The sequence below is a fragment of the Neomonachus schauinslandi genome, chromosome 4 (genome assembly GCF_002201575.2).
Source record: "Neomonachus schauinslandi chromosome 4, ASM220157v2, whole genome shotgun sequence".
Classification (NCBI taxonomy): Eukaryota; Metazoa; Chordata; class Mammalia; order Carnivora; family Phocidae; genus Neomonachus; species Neomonachus schauinslandi.
Genome location: NC_058406.1, coordinates 152,753,877 through 152,772,164, shown reverse-complemented (window position 1 = coordinate 152,772,164; position 18,288 = coordinate 152,753,877). Strand labels below are relative to the sequence as shown.

The 18,288-nt window shown below is 39.7% G+C and overlaps 1 protein-coding gene across 3 annotated transcripts in view; it reads right to left on the bottom strand.

Annotated features, from left to right (window-relative positions):
- Positions 1-18,288, bottom strand: part of GRHL2 (grainyhead like transcription factor 2) — a 150,909-nt gene that overhangs the window by 87,950 nt on the left and 44,671 nt on the right. For all 3 annotated transcript variants that reach the window (XM_021688703.2, XM_021688704.2, XM_021688705.2), the window contains exons 3-5: positions 16,806-16,873; positions 11,868-12,261; positions 1,036-1,091 (exon numbers count right to left, since the gene is read on the bottom strand). In XM_021688703.2, coding sequence (XP_021544378.1) covers positions 1,036-1,091; positions 11,868-12,261; positions 16,806-16,873 — 518 coding nt within the window. The remainder of the gene's footprint in view (positions 1-1,035; positions 1,092-11,867; positions 12,262-16,805; positions 16,874-18,288) is intronic.

Below are 18,288 nucleotides of genomic sequence, written 5' to 3'. Positions count from 1 at the left end.
ACATGAGAGGGGGGAGGGTCAGAGGGAGAAGCAGACTCCCTGCCGAGCAGGGAGCCCGATGCGGGACTCGATCCCGGGACTCCAGGATCATGCCCTGAGCCGAAGGCAGTCGCTTAACCAACTGAGCCAACCCAGGCGCCCCTACCTGGAAGTTCTTAATCTTCCTTCTTTCCCTGGAAAACTCCTGCTCACAGTCCTTCAGCATGTGGCTCAAATGCCCCTTCCTGCAAGCTTTGTCCCCCCACCCCACAACCCCAACACACACACAGAGACCTGTAGGTCCTTTCAGCTTTCTGTTTATGTAGCTCTGTAGCAGGACTGACTCTTCACTTAGCAAATTGTATTACAACTGTCCATCACTACATTTGTCCCCTCCAAAAGTCTATGGGGCCTCTTTTAAGGAGAGGTTCTATCTTATTCCCATACCTCTCGCACTGCTTGTACATGGAAGGCACCAGAGTGTATTTAGCTGGTAGCTAAATATGTGTACAGTGGAATAGAAGGGAAAACAAAGTGTTGGCAGGAAGATCAGTTATATCACAACAGTTCAGAACCTGAACAAGAAAGAGTAAGTTGCAAGGGACAGGACAGGTAAAACAGAACATTCAGCACTTGGGAAGTGTGATGAAAATGTAGCAAAAAGTCAGGCAGATCTTTATACCTCCAGAGTGGGCAGCTGGAAGGATGGTTACATCATTAGCCACAACAGGAAATAAAAGCAGAACAGATGTGAAAGAAGTGGAGAAGGAAGGAAAGAAAAGAAAAAGAACGGCAAAGAATTCCATTTTTTCACATGCTGTGTTGGAGGCCCATGTGTCTGAGATTCAGAGAACCACCTAAGAAGAGATATCTAACCAACAGAAGGACAGAAAAAGGGCATAGGCCTCAGAATACAGGGCAAGATTGGAAACAGTAATTCAGAAGTCACGGTATAGAGAAAAGAATTTTCTTTTAAAGGTTCAAAAGTATAACTTGGGGGTACATTTAAAGTGTTATCAGTTCATTAGTTTCTAGGGGCATCTCCTGGTAGCTTACCTTGATGTCTGGTCATACATGTACTCCTCAGCCCCAACTGAAGCACTCCGGAATTTCTGCAAAATTTAAAAGTCATCAAAATTAAAACGAATAGGTAAGTCATCATTAAAAAAAGGCAACAAATGTGCCCAAACTGTTTTATCCTCACTTCAGAAAGGAAGATAATACATTTTTTAGTATTGTGTTTTCAACTACAATGAAAATAGTTACCATTTGTACACAGAACTTGCATATCACCTGCACACTGAGAATTACACTCAACAGAAAAGGCATTTGTGCTTTGCATATTATTCACATGTCCATATTCACATGTCTGCAGGTCTTTCAGAAGTGTCTGCAGGTACTGGAACCTGTTTCTTCAAACATATAAAACATCTCTTCCATTTCCTATTATCTCCAATGCTCATTCCAAAAGTCACAAATTCTGAGTTAATGGAACACTGATTAGAGAGAGACTACATAGCATACATAGTATAGGGCAGTATTTAGAGTGGCTAGGGACATAGTTTCTGGAGCAAGACTATCTAGCATCAAGTTCTGACTCTTTTACCTGCTACCTATATAAACTGAGGCAAGGGCCATATTTTCTCCATCTGTAAAATGTTCATTTACAGTGATTAGAGATTAGAGGCATAAATGTGTTAATAGATATGAAGTACTAAGTACAGTACCTGGGACATAGTGGGCTCTATATGTGTGTATTAAATTCTATTATATAGTAATCACTTGACCATATTCTGTGCCCTTCTCTAAGATCGTCATTATCACAATATTATAAGAGTAAGTTTTGGGGGGAAACTCTGAGTCCTAGTATTACACACGATGAAGCTTGGATCCAGAGATCTCCATTTGTGATTTAGTGCAAGTAGGATGCACTTTGCTACATTTTAAAACTCTTTCGAAAGCAGATGCACAAAATCCCCAACTCTTGATCCTAAAGTGAATATAACAGAATGAAAAAGCACTTGACTGACCACACACACCTGGTCCTCCCACGTGACCTTTTTGTAGTACCTCTTTCAAAGAAACAATTTTCCTGCCTCTCATTTCTCAGAGATAAACTTCTATTCTTTGACTAGCAGTTCAAAGGTTTCTTTCTCAGGAAAGGGTTACTCACTGCTATTTTTCAAACTTTCTTCACAATCCCTAATCACCATCTCTAGAATTCACAGTTCATATGTACATATATATGACCTTCTTTTTATGCAGTTTTATAAATTCCTGGATCCAAGAAAATGGTTTGCTTCAAAGTGCATCCCAAGAACATTTCATAAATTTTGTCGACCAGTTCAATAATCGTGACAAAGAATCTAAGATACAGATTTGTGTTTCTTTTGCAATCAATCAATCAACAAAGCATTCAATGGGAATTTTCTGGGGCTCCACCAACTGACTGGTGCCAAGAGAAATACAGAAAATATATAAAACACTGTCCTGGCCTCAAAGATATAAGAACTAGTTGAGGAGATGAGTACAGTCACATAAGCAACAACAGCAACAAATGGAAGTAAAATACAGCAAATGACTAGATGTGAAAGTCTATTTTGAATCATTCATTCATTCATTCATTCATTCATTCAGGTGTCCTAGCTGGAGAAGCACAAAATGGCCGTTGCCAGGGAAGGAAGGTCAGCAAGATTACAGGAACATTTCACAGAAATTGTGGAGATTGTTCTAACCCTTGGAAGCTACAAAGAAGCTGGATTAAATGAAAGAATTGAGAAAAAGTCATCCAGTGGAAAGAGGACCAACACGAGTCAAGACAAAATGATAGGTACAAATGTGGTACGTACATGGGACCAAGGACATAGGCCTGATTTGATTATGAAGAGAGGACCTAAAAATCTAGGCTAAACATTTAGTTCCTTAGGCAACCGGCTACGGTTTAAGTACCAAGTTGCCATATGTGGCTAGTGGCTACTATATTAGAGAGAATAAAGGAAAATTTCCATCGCTGCAGAAAGTTCTATTGGAAAGGGCTAATCTATGAAAAGGTATTTACATTTAGTATAGTTAAGAATTAGGACATTTTGGAGTAGGAGGGTAGCATGATGAAAAGGGCATTTAAGGAAGAGATCGAGGAGATGCACTTCCAAGGTCTTCTTTGAAGGAATATGCAGTAACCAGAGCAACACATGGTGAACCAGTATTAGTAAACGTAGCCCTCAGTGACTTTATCGTCCATGCCACAGAACTCTGAAGCCTGAAGATAGGCTAGCCTACTACAACATAGTGGACTTACCAATTCAATGGTTCTAATCCCCCAGGTGATGTGAGAAGGTGCGATACACCACAACTGTTTAGATTCAAAGAGACTGTCAACTGTATGCTGACTAAAATAATCTTACTCTAATAACATGAGTGCATGTGGACAAGAACTATGAAAAAATAAAAATAGTAGACATGTTACCAATGTGGATATTGCTTTTTTCAAGCTTAAAATTTCATCCTTAATTCTTTTATATTGCCTGTGTAATTAAAAAAAAGAAAGTTATTCCACCTGGAAAACATCACAATTCTTTATGAGACCTGATCACATTGATGGGTCATATGGCCTACATGATTTAGTACTAAGAATCACAGTCAAAATGTTTGGGTCTTTCCAGTTACAGTTACCAACTATTTGGAAACCTTTTAATATAATTTGTAGGATGCCAAAAGCCAACATGACTTTACCTTACTGTAATTTGATATAATGCATCCATACATTTCTTCATTTGGACTGAGAAAAATGATAGTAAAGAAGGTATGATAACATATTTTAAAGACTACTCTAAAAACTTGAGATATCAGGCAATAGTTGAATGTTCTATTTAAATTTTGAATTTTAGAATTCTAGTGTTTTTCTTGGGTGTGAGGAAAGAGACATCTGCTAAGAATCTACTGTAAAAAGACAAATGATTCTTCAGCTGTCAGAAAATCAGATATTTTCTGATTCCACGTCTTTGATCAGCCACCAATTTTTTTAGGTCTTATCATTCATTTATTCATTCATCCACTCTTCCAGTAAAGACTGAGTGAGCCTCTACTTTGTATCAGGCAGCATGCTAGGTGCTATGGGTACCAAAGTGAACCAAAAGAGAAGAGGCCTCTGCTCTCATGAAGCTTCTGGTCTAGGAGAGGAAACATGTTACTTAAAAAGTCATTCATTAAAAAAATTACAAACCGTGTGCAAGCACTCTGGAGAAGAGCAACAGAGCCCTAGGAGAGGAGAGCACAGCACAACTGAGAATGTAAAAATCAGTCCCACTGTGGCACACAGACAAGGCCAACAGGAATGTTTCCAACAGAAGCCCAGAAAACAGTAACACAGCCACAAAAGTGAGTAACGCGTTTTCCTTCTGAGGGACTGCTGCTTTCTTGACAAAGACATCCTCAGTCCTGCTGTGCTCATCTCATCTCCTGAACAATGGCTACCCAGTTTCCAGGCTGCCTCAATGTCTTCTCATATCCAGTCCAAAGCTGGCTGTCACAGAATCCCTCCTTAACACCTACCCAGTATAAGCCCAAACACTATGAAGAGCTCCTCCGAACTCTGTCTTACTGAGTTGTCCCTAAGGGTCCCCTGCTGAAGCAGGCTAAATAAATGTAATCCTGATTACAGAAGTGTTCATGGTAGTCTCTGACTGGGATACTTAGATACAAAGAAAACGGACTCTACTAGGAACTGAAGGGAGGACGGGGAGGGCTTCCCTGAGAAAGTCACAAAGGACAAAGGGTATGGGAGGTGACGAAGAATATGCTAGAACAGTGTTGTCCAATAGAGTTTTGTGTGAAGATGGACATGTTCTGTATCTTCATTGTCCAATATGGTAGCCACCAGTCACAATGAGCACTTAAAATCGTAATTAGTGGGACTGAGAAACTAAACTCTTGATTTTATTTAATTCTAATTGCCACATGTGGCCAGCGGCTATGGCATTATATAGCACAGTTCTAGAACATGGAGCAGCATGCACAAAGGTCCTGAGGCAAGATGAAGTATATCAGGTTCACAGAATTGGATGGAGCCCACCGCAGGGAGCACAAGGAGGAAAGAGGTACAAGATGAGGTGGGAAAGGCAAAGGAGAAGCAGAATATGCAATGCATTGTATACCTGTTAAAGATTTAGATCTTAATCCTAAAAGCAATAGGATTTAAGTGGGGGGGAGGTGACAAAATCAGATAAGCATGTCAAAAACATTATCCCCGGTACAGTGTACAAAAGCAGGCAGCGTTTTAGGCCAGAGATAATGATAGACCGGGCCAATATGGTGAAAGCAGAATGGAGACAAATGGATGGATTTGAGAGATATTTAGAAAGTAATATTGATAGAATTGATAATGGATGATGAGGGGAGAGCAAAATATCAAGAAAATATCCTGGTTTCTTAAGAAACCAGGATGGTGATGCTACCCACTAAGGTGGAGAACACAAGGAAAGATTGTAAATCAGATTTGGATAGGTGGAGGGTCATATGCAGTTGGATATAAAGGTTTGGAGCAAAGAGGAAAGAACTGGGCTGGAGAAAAAAATTTGAAAGTCTTCAGGATATACATGATAACTGAAACTGTGGACATGAAGCCAAGAGCATTTTTAAGAGGAAAGAGTGATCAAAGTATCAAATGGTGCTGCAAAGTACCAGCTTTAATAGATGTGGGGTTTCCATAGCCATTTTATTCATGAGGTGGGAAAATGACTATTATGACTGAATAACGGGTCATCCAATCTCATCAAATTTCACTACACATAGAGAAATCTCAAGCTTCCTAAAGCATAAAATGTATATGCTAAGGATTTTCCAAAATTTTGCTTGATGCAAAAACAAACTGATGTAATAAAATGATAGATGTCTGATGGTACCATAATAAAATGATAGATGTCTGATGGTACCGTATGCACTATATGTTTAAAATAAACAGTAAAATCAAGTGCATTAATCACAAGTGACACTATGTTCCAATTTAGTACCTGATTCAACACTTTTAAGATTTTATTCTTTAATTTTTTTTTTATCTGAGGATAGTTGACACACAATGTTACATTAATTTTAGGTGTATAACATAGTGAGTCAATTTCTATATATGTTATGCCCTGCTCACCACAAGTGTAGCTATCATCTGTCACCATACAACACTTTTACAGTAACACTGACTATATTCCTTACGCTGTGCCTTTTATCCCCATGACTTATTCATTCCCTAACTGGAAGCCTCTATCTCCCACTCCTCTTCAACCATTTTGCCTATCCCCAACCTTTCTTCCTTCTGGCAACCAATAGTTTGTTCTCTGTAATTATAGGTCTGATGCTGCTTTTTGTTTATTCATTTGCTTTGTTTTTTAGATTCCACATATGAGGGAAACCATATGGTATTTGTCTTTCTCTGACTGATTTATTTCATCTAGTATAATACCCCCTAGGTCCATCCATGTTGTTACAAATGACAAGACTGCATCCTTTTTTATGATTGCTTATTATTCCATTTGTGTGTGTGTGTGTGTGTGTGTAATACACCATATCTTTCTTATTAAGGTTTTATTATTTAAATATGTGGGAGGAAATGAACTCCCAGTTAAAAATCATGCTGGACAGGGCTTAAAATTCAGGACTACTTCCAGTATCAGTCTACAGATGAATATAAAATCAATCATATGTCTATTGAGTATGACAAATACTCATTCTTTGCTTTCATTTCAGGATTCTCTGCAAACTATGTTAATTTGACAAATAATATAACAGGGGTTGAATTATGAAATACATGGTAGAAATATCTGGTGTTTGCCCATATACAGTTCTTCTTATTCCTGAGTACACAACAGGACTAAACTTCTCAGCCCTCTTGCAGTTAGTTAAGACCATCTGACTAGTTCTAGCCAATGAAATATGAGCAAGAGTGATACAGGTCACTTCCAGGTCAAAGTATTTACAAGTCAGTCTGAAGTCTTAGGATCGCACTTCCCCAGCAGGGGTGACCCAGAAGCCACATATAGAGATGGTAATGTCACAAAATGGAGGGAATCTGGATTCCTGAGTCATTAATAAGAAAAGAGGTCTACAGACATGTATCAAGATTATTATTAAAAAGAAATAAACTTTTAGTGTATTAAATCACTGAGATTTTGGTGCTCCTTTATTCATACAGCTAGGTAGACTAATGTTAACTGAACAAAATTATAGTACAGAATAAGAAAACTCTTCCTTCCATTTTGATTCTTATTACAACTATATAATTTTTCTATAAAAACTCTTCCTTCCATGTCTTAAGTTTTACATGTTTCCTAAAAACATCCTAGGTGTTAATACCTCCCTGATTTGTATGTATCAGTTATACTCTTTTGCTTATTAGCTGTATGACCTTTGGCAAGTTTCTTAACCTCTCTGAACCTCTGTCTTTTCATCAGTAAAATGGAAACCATAACACCTTTTTGGAATTGTAGTAAGGATTAGAAATAAAATATGTAAGCCACGGTGGCTGGCACACACTACAAAATAAATGGGAACTATCATTATTTCTCTTTACAAATATAGACAGTAAGTTTCCACAGGACAAAAGTCAAAGCATCCTTCCTTCTGTCCTCCTAACACCAGTAGAAGTAAATATTTACCAAATGTTATTACAAAGGGGATGGACAATAAAATGTAAATCAGATTAGCTAAAATCAATCCATTAAAGAACTTTTTAATGCTACCACTGTCTTAAAAAAATCCCAGCCTGAGTTTAGCCAAACTGCTCCCTTCTCTGATACCCACCTATACATACATACAGAAGAATCAGTCTCTGATAAGAAATGAAATGTGCTGGGACGCCTGGGTGGCTCAGTCATTTGGGTGTCCAACTCTTGATTTTGGCTCAGGTCATGGTCTCAGGTCGTGGGACTGGGCCCTGCGTCTCTACCCTCAGCAGGGAGTCTGCTTCTCTCCCTCTCCCTCTCTCTTTCCTTCTCTCTCTGCCCCTCCCTGCATTGATGCTCTCTCTCAAATAAAAAAACGAAATTTGCTAATTCAACAAGAATCCTAGCCATTTTAATAGTTTGCCTAAAAGAAGTACTAGATTTTAGACAAATTTTCCTAGTGAAATTTACTTGGTGAAATTACTCTGAGCTCACCTAATCTTAATACGGGTTAGCAATGCCATGACTAAAGATCATTCCATTTAATTTATGTCAGATTTAAATACAATATGCAATGTAAACAGTGATTTCCAAGGCTAGGAGGGCAGCTAAACCAAATTTAGTGAGAACAGTCTTCACATTGAGTTTCTGGTAAGTTACTTTCTCATCTACTTCCAAATAAAACCCAAAATACAATAGTTTCCTTTCACAAGCCTCCTTATCTACAACACAAACACAACTGATAACACATCCCCCAAACAGCATGATGGTTCTGTTGACATTGGGCCACATCCATGGGCTCTTCTGTGACTAATGGACTATTTCCACACCTGGTGAGAAAAACATCAGTGGCAAACTTTTAGTGAAAAAGCATGCGTCTCACATTCCCATGTGGAGTAACTTGCTTTTCCTACAGAAGCACTCCAACTATTAACTATTTCAAACAATATGGCCCAGGAAGCTAAGTTTAAGACAATATTTTTATTACAAGGACATGAAAAGTTTGATTAGAAAGCTACCAGTACCCAAAAAATAAGGCAGCCTCTTAAGGGCAGGGAATTCGTCTTGCCTCACTCTGCTTTTTCCCTGTTTCAGAGACTAGAGCAGGAGCTCAGGAATGGCTGGCACCAGGAGAGAGGGAGCTGGCAGAGCAGCTTGTCTATCTAACTCTCCCCCAACATTGCAGACAGCCAGTCCCTTTGCTCTTCTTCTCCCCATCTGAAAGATAAGAAACATCTAATGACATTGATAAAGGACACTCAGTTTAAAAAAAAAAAAGTTTGGGTGAGTCACTCACTGTGTTTAGGAACGGAACTACTGAGGATTAGAAGACCCCGCACAGTCTTCTATGAGAGAGTAGAGGTAACGGGGAAGGATATTGGTCCCAGGCTGGAGAGCTTGTGATGAGTCCCATCTCTGCCACTTACTGCAGTGTGACCATGGGCATCAGCAGGCTCTCTGTGCCTCAGTTTCCTCATTTGGAAAATAGAGATGACAGAAATAGTACATACCTCGTAGGGTTTCTGCGAGGATGAAACGAGTATATTTCACTCGGAATCATGCCCAGCCTATAGTAAGTAAGGTCCCCAAATGTTTATTATTTTTAAATATTGTTATCTGGGATGCAATCTCAATCTCAGGTAGCTGCATTTTGTCCCAACGGCAAATAAGTGGGCAACAGGGTGTAAGTATTTGGCACGCTGCCACCACACTAACTCCTCTTTAGGAAATTAGAAACCACGAGTTTTGCCTTTTGCTATTGTCTTTTATTGTCCTGGGTGGACTGAAAAATGGGAAGCCCATGACCATCATCTCAAACATAGAAGCACTGCTCCTAAATGTCAAAGAGGCTGACCTGAACCAATTAAAAAAAAATGCATTAAATATTCTGGGTCAAAAATTGAAGAACTAATCCACGATTACACCAGTTCTACAAAGATCCCAAGACAACTAAATGGAGACAAGACTGTCTTTCTAACAAGTGGTGCTGGAACAACTGGATATAGATATGAAAAAAAAAAAAAAAAAAAAAAAATGGACCTCAACCCTTCCCTTATGCCATTACAAAAGTTAGCTCAAGACAGATCATAAACCTATATGTAAGAGGTAAAACTATTAAAAGCCTAGGGAAAAAAAGCTAGAGAAAAATCTTTGTGACATTGGGCTGGACCAAGATTTCTTAAACAGTACATCAAAAGCATCAACTATAAAAGAAAAACTTGATTAAGTGTACTTCATCAAGATTAAATACGGATGCTCTTTGAAAGACATAGTTAAAAAAACAAAAGGCTGTGAAACATGTAACTGACCTCGCATTATTTAAAGAACTCTTAACAACTTAACTAAAGGAGACAGATAACCCAATTTAAAAATTGGGCAAAATATTTCAACAGACATTTCACAAAAGAAGTTATAAGAATGGCCAATTATGACACATGAAATGATGTTCAACATCACTACACATCGGAGAAAAGCAAATTCAAACCACGAGACACCATCACATATCTACTAAAACAGCTCCTGTTAAAGAGATTGACAGCCCCAAGTTTGGGCAAGGATGAGGAAAACTGAAACCCTCACACACTGCTGGTGGGAAGGAAAATGGCATGGCCACTTGAAACACTGTACGGCAGTATCTTACAAAGTTACACACACATTTACCATATGACCCTACAATTCCAATCGTAGGTATTTACCCAGGAAACGAAAGCACATGTCCACGTGAAAGCATCCACGTGAACGTTCACAGCAGCATTATTCAAAAGACCCCAACAGCCAAATCTGTCCATTAACTGGTGAACAGATCAACAAACTGTGATATATGCTTACCATGAAATACTATTTAGCAAGTCAACAAAACAATCTTTTAATACAAGCAACAAAACAGAATCTCAAAAAAGTGAAACTATAGACAGAAGGCAGATTGGTGCTTGCCCAGAGCAGAAAGAGGAGGTTTCAAAGCTAGGGGGCTCAAGAAAACTTTTAGGGTGAGGGAAATTTCTATTGATTCTGATGTTGTATACAATTACCGAAATATTCAAACTTCACTTAAAACTTGTGAACTTAAAACAAACAAGCAAGGGGGGCGCCTGGGTGGCTCAGTTGGTTAAGCGTCTGGGTTTCAGCTGAGGTCATGATCTCAGGGTCATGTGATTGAGCGGGCGTGGAATCTGCTTGAGATTCTCTCTCTCCCCGTATGTCCCTCTCCTCCCTCTTTAAAGTAAATAAATAAATCTTTTAAAAAACTTAAAAATTAAAAAATAAAACAAGCAATCCGAGAACCTTGTTTGTGTAAGTTCTACAGGCACATGAAAAGAATACATGATCTCTATCTGTAAAGTATAAAATGTACATACATACAACAGTTGATTATTGATAATACAAATTCTTGCTTGAGTATTCAGACTAGGTCTTAAAGAGTTACATTGTTTCAAAAAATGCACAGTCAACATCTTTAGCTACCACTTGAAAGGTAATAAACTAGAAGAGGTCAAAGTGAAAACTTCACAAAGTAGGAAGTTTCCACACAAACATCTCTTCATTCCTCATAAATATTTAATTTTAAGACTAAAACTAAAACAAAGAAATGTCATTTAAGGATCAAGAAAAAATTTAATTTTATTTATTTTATTTTATTTTATTTTTTGAGAGAGAGAGAGCATGCAAGCAGGGTGGGGAGAAGGGGCAGAGGGAGGAGAGAATCTTTCGCAGGTTCCACATCCAGCGTGGAGCCCGACACAGGGTTCAATCTAACAACCCTGAGATCATGACCTGAGCTGAAATCACAAGTTGGACATTGAACTAAGTCATCCAGGCGCCCAGGAGTCAAGAAAAATAGAAATATTCCTCAATACACATAGACCAAAGATTTATTAAAACCTTTTTATAAAGATACAGACACATTTTTTTTTTTAAAGATTTTATTTATTTATTTGAGACAGAGAGAATGAGAGAGACAGAGAGCACATGAGAGGGGGGAGGGTCAGAGGGAGAAGCAGGCTCCCTGCCGAGCAGGGAGCCCGATGCGGGACTCGATCCCGGGACTCCAGGATCATGACCTGAGCCGAAGGCAGTCGCTTAACCAACTGAGCCACCCAGGCGCCCCGATACAGACACATTTTTTAAACCCCAAGCTCACAGATCAATTAATTTGTCCGCCTTAAAAAGCAAACAGAAACAAAATTAGCTGGGGTTTCTGGGTTTAGGTCCTGACTGCAGATGACAGGGCCAGGGACTCACCTCTGTGGTTCCATCCTTGAAGCTCTCGCTGTAAGTGCTGTCTGGGGTGCTGCGCTGGTCATCCTTGAGGTAGGTGCTGTGGCTGGCCATGGAGGGCACGCCATACTGAGTCTGTTCAAAGATAACCACACGTTGCTCCTCACCGTCTCCCCGGGGATAGTGCACGGGTGGGGCCATGAAAACGGGTGTAAAATCTTCAGCTTTCACCACTGTGATTCCTGATACGGGGATGATGGCTGGGCTCTCAGAGATGTTTGTGCTGTACTGTTCCCGTTTCGAATTCTCCAGGTGGTCTTGATTTAGGGAAAGGTTCACTGGAACAGTCTTTAGGACCTGCACTCGGTTTTCTCCTCCACTCAAATTACTCTGGGCTTCACTGGTGCCAAGACAGTTTCTGCATGTTGAAACCCACCCCCCGACACAACATAACAGAATTAGAAAAATCATTATTTTTCAAATCCTAATAAAATAACTGATGCAAGCAATATCAGTGGATGTTAATGCCATTAGGGGAAAAGTTGATGGTGAAATTTACAAGGGAATGCAGTGGATCTCTGCATCACTAGAAGTAGGACATGTGTTTCCCAGTACCATGCAATCAGCCCGCCTATAAAGTACAATTAGGAAAAAAAAAAAAGTTGACCCTAAATTTAGCAAGGCTTCATATCTAACTCCCAGCTCTCAGGAAATACAGAAGGCTGGAAGAATGACTCAAACAACATCAAAAGGAAATAAGCATACAAACAGAATGTAGCACATCTTACTGACCTGGTTTCTTCAGTAAGTTAGAGGCATGAAAAAAAGAAAGGAGGGTGGGAAGCTTGTTCTAGATTAAAAGATTTGAAAGACATAACAATCAAATGAGTAGATCTTGTGTGGATCCTGATCTGAAAAACCAAAGAGGCATTTATGAGACAATAGGATTTTTGAGGCAATTGAATATGGACTGAGAGGTGATATTAAGGAAGTATTGTTCATTTAGGTAGGTGTGATAATGATTTTGAGATTATATAATAAAACATCCTTTTTACTTAGAGATACAAATGAGAAGTAGTTAGAGATGAAATGACATGATGTCAGGAACTTATTTTAAAGATCACTGCAATAAAAAAATAAAAGAAGGGAAAGAGAGAAAAGGTAGAGATTAAGCAGGTGTAACAAAAAGTTACCATTGCTGAACCAGGAGAATTGGACAGGTATTTGGGGGTTCATTATACTGTCCTCTTTACTCCTGGATGTGTTTGAAAACTTTCAAAGGAAAAAGTTACAAAAGAGCTTTTTGAAAAAGATGGGGGCGAGACACATAGGGCAAGACAATAATTTGAAGGGGGGCAGTGGGAAGAATATTTTACACTGTTCTGTGGGCGAAACTCCTTGCAAGAAAAAAAAGGCAATGAGAATTTATCATTAAAATGTTTTCACTGAATTGAGAAACAACATGAGCTCACTGATATCTTTAGCACTGAATTACTTTTGGGGCGTGAGGGAGTGGTGTATCTGGACTTATGTAAAACAAGATCTCTCAGATCCCAGACCTCCTGGCTGGTACAAAGAGAAAGGAGAGGGTTTGGAAAATTAATTCTCGCCAGGCTGGGATAAAATGCTTTCTATTTCTACTACAGAATTCTGGGAGAGAGCAGAAGCAAAGAGAAATTAGTCAATGGAAGAGTATGGTTAATAGCACCATGATTTTACTAGCAACGCCCCTGTGGTCAGTTAAATTTGGGGTCACCTCTCACTTATATATGGATTATTCTGAATGATATGGACAAAAAGAAATACATATTTTGCATGGAGCCCTGTCCCCAGTGTCTGTTGTTTTGGGTTTCATTCTGTTTTTTCCCTCTTAAACTAGCATGATCTTTCTGGGGCTAACTGGCATCTCTCATAGCAAGAGAAATATTCGAATAAAATTGGTCCTTCCCAGAATAAAGCTCTCCTAGCTCCTCTAAGCATGCCTAACTCTCAAGCAGGACTATGTAAGTTTAGCTTTGATTTCTCAGACAAAACCTCAAAGTGAATGAAGCTTGAGGAAAGAATGGTTTCACATGAATAAAGCCAACAGAAAAATACCTAAACTTCTTGGAGTCTGTCACAAATTTGTAGAAATCATTCTAGAAAGTAATCCTTTAAAGAATAAAACTGCAAGTCTACAAATATTCTGCTTTAAGTAATAACCTGCTTTCATGGTCATAGCAATACAGTGACTCTGTATATAAGATACAGTGAAAATTTAGAAGTTACGTTTAATCTGAGTCCAGTTAGCTAGATGATGCCAAACCCAGACCACCCATTTATGTCAGCATTTCCTAAACTCCATTGTTTAGAGCATTGCATGGAATGTTAATAGATGTTCCTCAAAGAAAGGAGTCCGTGATAAAATCAGTATTTTTTTTAAAAATTGCCATAACAAAACTAGCCTGTGTGAGCCATAAACATCATGAACACAGTAAAGGCCCCCAGGCATTCCTTCACCTGTTTAATTATAACCCAGAATTTCCCAAACTAATTTTACCCCAGACTCTTTTGTGGAGGATTAACTATTCATACTTGTGGATAATGTCTTGTAGGTTGGATGTAAGAGGGGCTGGTCTACATTGATTAGCTACCAAAGCAAGTGTCCAGTTTCCACTCCTCTGGACGTGACACAAAGACTTACTGCCTTTGCCAAAATACTCAAAGTTAACCAACTCCTCTACAGTTAGAGTCCATTTCAGGCCAAATTTATTTATTTATTTTTAAAGATTTTATTTATTTATTTGACAGAGAGACACCCAGCGAGAGAGGGAACACAAGCAGGGGGAGTGGGAGAGGGAGAAGCAGGCTTCCCGCGGAGCAGGGAGCCTGATGCGGGGCTCGATCCCAAGACCCTGGGATCATGACCTGAGCCGAAGGCAGACGCCTAACAACTGAGCCACCCAGGCGCCCCCAGGCCAAATTTATTAATTCTTTCACTCATGCAAAACACATGAATTCTAAACAAGAAACACAAGTAAAAATATTTGGGGCACTTTATAAACAAACATAAGTGAACTACAGAGTTGTATAAACCTAGTCCACTCATCATTATCTTATGATGAGGGAATATTAGATGCAACATCATTCTATAATATGTACCCGCCTGCAGTAGTTTTAGAAGCTAGAGAACTTCAGAAAGACATCCAAAAAATGGATGATCAGAACACAGTAAGAATTACTGAGAGCTACTGACTCACCTGCAATAGAATTTAAAATTGAACTGAATACTTTTTAAAAAAAATCTCAATCACGCCATTGAGATTTTCAGTTATTTTTCCAAGTACCAACTTCTATAAACAGACAGTTGTAATGATAGCATGCTAGCACATGGCACCTTAATTCATGAATATACTGCAGATCAAATGATATCCTTCCAAATTACATTCAACCAGAAGTCTACTAAGTCAAAATTAGTCTATACAAGGTGGTTTTGTCTATATCTCACTGCCAGTGTTTTTGAAGGTGTTCCACTGAAATCACAAAAATAACCATTGAAATATGATGAGGGGCTATCACTCTTTCATGTTGTTCTAAAAGATGTGTTAACAAAAAAATGGTCTCTCTTGTACATTATGATGCAGACAGCAGAGCACATATCTTAAACATGTTTTCCCCTGACCCTTCTATGATTACTAGTATACGACTTAGCAGACAGCACATGCTTAGCTTAATAAATGCTGGCTAAAATGGAGGTGAAGTCACAGGACCCGAAGAGTGCCAGGCTCTTTCTCCCTGTCATCACTGCTACCAACTAGGGCCCCAGGGCCCCAAGACAGTGTGGAGCATCACAAGATCCCTTTGAAACTGCAAATCAGATGCAGACAGGCTTAATCTTCGCTGAGGGTATACTCTGGAGGTGATGCACAGCCGAGGGCTGCTGGCTGGTGGGGTGGCTCGCTGCTAGTCATATAATAAGATCATAATGTCGTAAGTAGTTCCTCTCAAGGCCAGGTTAAGAGTCTGATGTATGTGCTAGCAGGGTATTTCATTTCTCCTGGCTTCATATTTCCATATGAAAGAACCACCAATAGGAAAACACTGTGGCTTCTCTCCATTCCTCTGCAGGAAAGAGACAGATTTGATTGATGGGTTTGGGAGAAGTAGCTAAGTAAGGTGGTTCAGTCCCTTCTGGTGCCCTCCTTAGGTCTGGATCATCCTGGCCAAAGAGAGAGGACTCTAGTCACCGCTGCCATACCACAGTGGCCTGTCCCTTCAGGGAGGACTGGAGTCCTGCCTGAGATTGGGTGAGTAGACATATCTAAACCAGGATGGACATGTTGCAAACTGTGGATTCAAAAATCTCGTTCTCTGTTGGCTTAATCAGAAATAAAACTGATTTTTTTTTTCCTTTTTAATTTTAATCTGTGTCTTGTTTTTCAATTGGTTCTCGATTCAGGATTGCAGGAAAAGGGTGTCACATAAAGATCTCCTAACATCTTTCTTGCCCCTGCACGCTCATGGTGTCTGCTGTTATTCAGGGCTCTCCTCCAGCTGCCTCTGGGGTGAGAAACAGTCCAGCCTCCTTCCTCTGCCCCTCATCAAAAGCAATCTCTCCATGGCTCACTCCCTCAAGGGCTTGATTACAATTATCCAGCCATGGGACTGATCAGAAAAGTTCACCCCTAAATAGGCTATCTTGCCAGCATTTCACCTCTAACCAAGGATTTTTCAGCCTTCTTGAAAGAGGGTGTATCAAGAGCCTGCTGATGACCCTTTGGGTGCACAACCAAAATATGCAATTTGCTCTCCCTACGGAGAGATCCAGTTTTGGTCCAGACTCTAAAAGACAGACAGAAGAAGCTAAACTTCTTGATCCCATCTCCTCTCAAGAACAAAAACCGTAGTTTAATACTGTTGTTTTCAAAAACATAGAAAGAGTTATTTGGGGAGCCAGGCATATTCCTTTACATAACACCATACCTTTTATCCTGCTCTTCTTGGCTGTCACTTGCTTTGCTTACAGATAGCAGCCTCTTGTCTCGAGGAACCTAGAAATATCACCAACCATCAGTCAAACTTACACAGATGCAACTGTGACTAAGTGCAGAGCTAGAGACCAGCATAAGCAAAGCAACTGAAACGGAATGTTCTCTGGGAAAAGGTGGCAGATTTGCGATAGGCAGGTGATGGTTAAAGGTGAATAGCATGACTGGCAATGACAGTGGATCAGACACAAAGGGGTGATGATAAACAGAAGGCCATAGTGATTATGGTTCTGCTGTGCACCTGCTGACAGGCAACTCTGCCTGGACCTGACCACCCCCAAGCCCGCCCCACCATGCGAGTGAATGAGGTTGGAAAGGAGCACCATGAGTGGAGGGTGAAACTGGACCCCGGAACAGAGAGAAATCATCTTGGATTTACAAGAAGCATCCTCTCAAAGAACAGGGACAGACCCTCCACTCTGATGAGGGACTCCAGGTGCTGACAGAGAGGGGAGCAAACTGGGCATGGGGCTGCACTGTGCAGCTGGACAGGAGCATCTAATACCTGGACCATCCTTTAACCACCACCCCTCCGTAGCTTCTAGCCTTGCTTCCACAATTTTTCTTCTAATGCACTTTTATTATTGTCTTTGCAACCACAATGCCAACACATTACCTGAAAGATGAGTGAAAAAGTGCTACTAGAGAAAAGAGACACCCCTACCAGCTGCATTTCTGACCACCATCCAACCGTCCTACTGCAGCACGGATCATTCGCTTATCTCTGCTATAGTTTCAAACACATGAATAGTAGGTTTAGATTTGTTTGTGTGGTTGGCTGGTTGGCTAGATGTTTTGTTTGTTTTTATTTTTGTGGTTTTTTTGCTACATCTCCACACCTTCATGCTAGCCAAACTCCTTTGCACCCAAATGCAGCCTTCATTATGTTGATATAAAAGAGCCTTTATGAGAAGCATCCCTCTTCTAGATTCTTCTAGAAATTCTTATAGTTTCCACTCACCTGGATACATATGCAAACCCAGTCAGCTGGATGAGGAAGGTAGCATAGCAGGGTAGCTACCAGTCAAGACCTAGACCTGATTGTCTGGGTTTGAAACTCAGCTCTAACACTAACTAAACTCTCTAAACCATGCTTAAGGGCAGTCCTATGACTCAGTGCTTTTATTAAAATTAAGTGAGTTAATTTTTTTCAAAGCACTTGGAGTATCTGGTACTTTATAAGTATTTGTTAAATAAGAACAAAATAAATCAATTTTAAGTCTTTTGTTCTACAATGTGCCAGGCATTGCTAAGTGCTAGATGGAAATGAGCTGAATGAAACATAGCTCCTACTATCAACTGAAGATGACAGATAAACATAAACGTTCACAGCATCATTATTCACAATAGCCAAAAGCTAGAAACAACCCAAATGTCTATCTACAGATAATGAATAAATCAAATGTGGTATATATATA